General features: G+C 45.8%; 1 protein-coding gene across 1 annotated transcript; it reads right to left on the reverse strand.

Moving 5' to 3' along the window:
* Window positions 1-1018: 1018 nt before the first annotated feature.
* Window positions 1019-1870, reverse strand: LOC140561490 (testis-specific serine/threonine-protein kinase 6-like). Its single transcript, XM_072686731.1, has one exon. It carries the CDS (start codon window positions 1868-1870, stop codon window positions 1019-1021), a length of 852 nt encoding a protein of 283 aa, XP_072542832.1.
* Window positions 1871-3604: the final 1734 nt, after the last annotated feature.

Consider the following 3604-nt stretch of genomic DNA (forward strand, 5'->3'; position numbering starts at 1 on the left):
GGTTCATTTCGGTTCGGTTCCAATCACTCCCTCACTGCTGCAAATTCATCATGGATCTCGTCTAGGTTCACTCTAGACTCACTCCTCCAGGCTCACTTCGCAGAGTTCCCTCGGAAGAGCTTCCTCATCCTCCCTCGAAGTGATCGTGAGACTCTGAGGATCGGTGCTGCAACATATTTCTTAGCTGCTCTTTTAACTGCAGCACAAAGCGGACTACAGTTAAAGCAGCCGGACTCCTCCCCGACAACTTCTACACCAGCTCTACTGCCTCTACCGTCTTCCTGGACTGGGTCGACTGGGTCTGGATGAGAACTGCTGCCCTCGTCAACGACGGTCACGACGAATCTGCCGATAACTCTGGTGGCCCTGCAGAAGCAATGGGGAGATGTAGGCATTGTAGGCATTGAGCTGATTCTGTACAGTAGCTACGTCTAAACGAGCTCTTCACCTTGAGTGATCTTCAAGCTTATCAAACATACCGTCGGTTTTCCTCCGAGTGCTGGAGGACCTTCTGCTCATAGGCGTTCCTTATGGAGAAGAGAAGACCGCTGGATGAGGACAGGCTGCTCCAATCCAGGTCCTCGTCCCTGCTGTCTACCTGCCTGTCCTCACTGCATTCTCCACTGTGTTTCCCTGGAGTTCCACACACTTTCACCTCCGGAGAGCTTTCAGACTCGGGGAAAGATAAGTATGTAGAATCGCTCGTTTCCCTGTTGATGAAAATACAGGAGATTGTAGTAACCAAACAATGGTCAGATCTGGAGAGAGAGAGAGGGGGGGGGTCACAAAGCAGGATTCCCAGCTCAGCCAGAGAGCTCAAGCCTAGAGTCCAGCCTGTCCCATTGACCTAAACCTTTTGCCATTGTCTCATTGAGAAATGGCACCGCCCTGCAGTTCTTTAGAAAAGCCATTTATTTACTATAGCTAATCAATCAATAAAGGATCAATAAAAACAGTAATAAATAATACATCCATTAACAAAAGAACTCGACCCTGGAGTTCCAGCACAGCGCTCTACTTACTGTTCTTGCCTGGCCTGCAGCCAAGGGTGGTTCTCCACGTTTCTCACCGAAGGCCGGGTGAAGGGATTGAAGCGCAGCATATAAGAAATGAAGGCCCGACAGGGCTCCTCCACTGCGACCCCACACGGATACTCCACAGCTTTGCGCTGGAGCTGTGTGAGGGAACCTTGATGGTCTGTTCTGAAAGGCATGAAGCCGGTGACCATCACGTACAGGATGACGCCCAGGCTCCAGACGTCACTCTTCAGGGGATCGTAGGGCCTATTCAGAAGCACCTCAGGAGCGCAGTAGTGGAGAGTGCCACAGTACGTCTGGCTGAGGGAAGGGTAGCCTCTTACAAAGCAGCCCAAGCCAAAGTCGGTCAGTTTGACCTGACCATCAGCACTCAGCAGGACGTTCTCACATTTCAGGTCTCGGTGGGCGATGTCCTGCTGGTGAAGATAGCCCACTGCACCGACGAGCTGAGAGAACCACATCCTGGCCTGGTTAACGGGGACGTGGTGGAGCGCCATGATCTCGTGAAGGAGGTCGGTTGCGGCTACCTCCATCACAATGAAGACCTGTCCGTTGGGCATGTCAAAACTTTCGTGTACCTGAATGATGTGAGGGTGCCTCACTCTCTTTAGGATGGCGAGTTCCCGGGGCAATTGCTTCCAAGCGAAATCTGATGACTCCTTCCTGCGATCCATGATTTTAATGGCCACATGTTTGCGGTGCCTCTCTGATGTGGCCAGTTTCACCATGCCGAAGCCTCCTGCTCCGAGGTTGTGCACCACCTCGTAGCCCAAGCTTCTCAGAACTCCACCTGTCTCATTTGCCTCTATGTTTTCCACTCCTCCTGTCTCCATGGAGAAGCAGCTGTAGAACCTGTTCTAGGGGATGTGGCTCTAGATAAGCGTGTCGTATGAGATTCGCACGTAGGAATGTTCCGTCTCGCTGCTGAATCCGGACTGAGCCACTGAGGGAGAACCCGCCCTTTTATAGGCTCTGTGACATCATCAGCATGACATCACAATGGAGTGGAAGACTCGGGTCCCTGAGCTCAGTTCCCTTGTTGACTGTATACGACTGGATGTGCACACAGTGCTGACAAAGAGGAAATGCCCCTTTCCCTTACTTAAGCAGCACATGACCCCAATTGCAGTGATAGTAAGGCGGAGTTGATTGAACACAGCCAGGCCTGTTTAGACTAAGCCATGTGCAATACCTGCTGAGGCCAGCAGGGGAGCTTGAAAACCTCGTACCACTGCACTGCAGAGGCAGTGTTCTCAAAGCCACACCTGGACCAGCTGTGTTTAAAGCTTTACATTACAGCTGTTCAATCAACTGTTTTTATTCACATTGATTCAGAAAGGTCTCCAACTACCTGTTTAGGTGGAAAATCTAAAAATCTTATTTATTAATAATAAAGGAATTAATAAAGGGGACACTCAAGTTTTTCCTTTAGAATTTGAGTTTCTAGGCAACTAATGTGTCCATAATAATGAACGAGCTGTATAAAAAAACCAAAATGATAAATAAGTCAAGTCAAGTCAAGTCAGATTTATTTGTATAGCGCTTTTTACAACTGTTGTCGTCACAAAGCAGCTTTACATAATTAGTACTTAATAAAGGACAGAGACAGAGAAGAAAGAAGAAATAACATGAAGGATCAAAGACCCCCGTGAGCAAGCCAAACGGCGACAGTGGCAAGGAAAAACTCCCTCAAAGCTGGAGGAAGAAACTTTGCGAGGAACCAAGACTCACCCATCCTCCTCTGGTCAGAACTATTTAAACATTAATGATAAAAATTACTAAACCAGATACAACAGAAAGTTAATAGTGGTGATAATAATAGTGGCAGACAGCCACGAGTCCATCTAGGTTTCAACACGGCCACCAAACAGGCAGCAGTGGCAGGCGGGAGAGCCGCCGGTCCGCCATGGGTGGTGGCGGGTGGGGGGGCCCGCTGGCCGGACTGGTATGTTACATTTATTTAAAATAAATAACATAAACATTTAAATAAAATAAACTTTTTTTTTTTTTTTTTAAATGAAGAATGAAGTTAAAATAAAACAATTATTAATGATTAATGAGACCAAACTTGGCAATAAAATATTATGTTACTTTAAATAATTCAAATAATTTCACAAATTCCTGCTGTTCCCAAAGCAGCTTAAAAATATATGTGAATAAGTGAAGTGAATAAAATATGTGTAGTTTATAGCGTTTATTATATTTATTTACATATATACAGTGAGTCCAAGAAGTATTTGATCCCTTGCTGATTTTCTTTGTTTGCCCACTAATAAAGACACTATCCTTCTGCACTTTTAATGGTAGATATATTCTAACATGGAGAGACAGAATATCAAGACAAAAATCCAGAATATAATTTTAAAGAATATATTTTAATTAATTTGTATTTCAATGAGGAAAATAAGTATTTGATCCCTCTTGCCAAACACACTCAATACTTAGTGGCAAAGCCTTTGTTTGCAAGCACAGCGGTGAGACGTTTGTTGTAGTTAACCACAAGTTTAGCACACACACCAGGGGGAATTTTGGCCCACTCTTCTTTGCAGATCCTCTCTAAATCATGA

Source organism: Salminus brasiliensis, chromosome 8 (assembly GCF_030463535.1).
Source record: "Salminus brasiliensis chromosome 8, fSalBra1.hap2, whole genome shotgun sequence".
Lineage (NCBI taxonomy): Eukaryota > Metazoa > Chordata > Actinopteri > Characiformes > Bryconidae > Salminus > Salminus brasiliensis.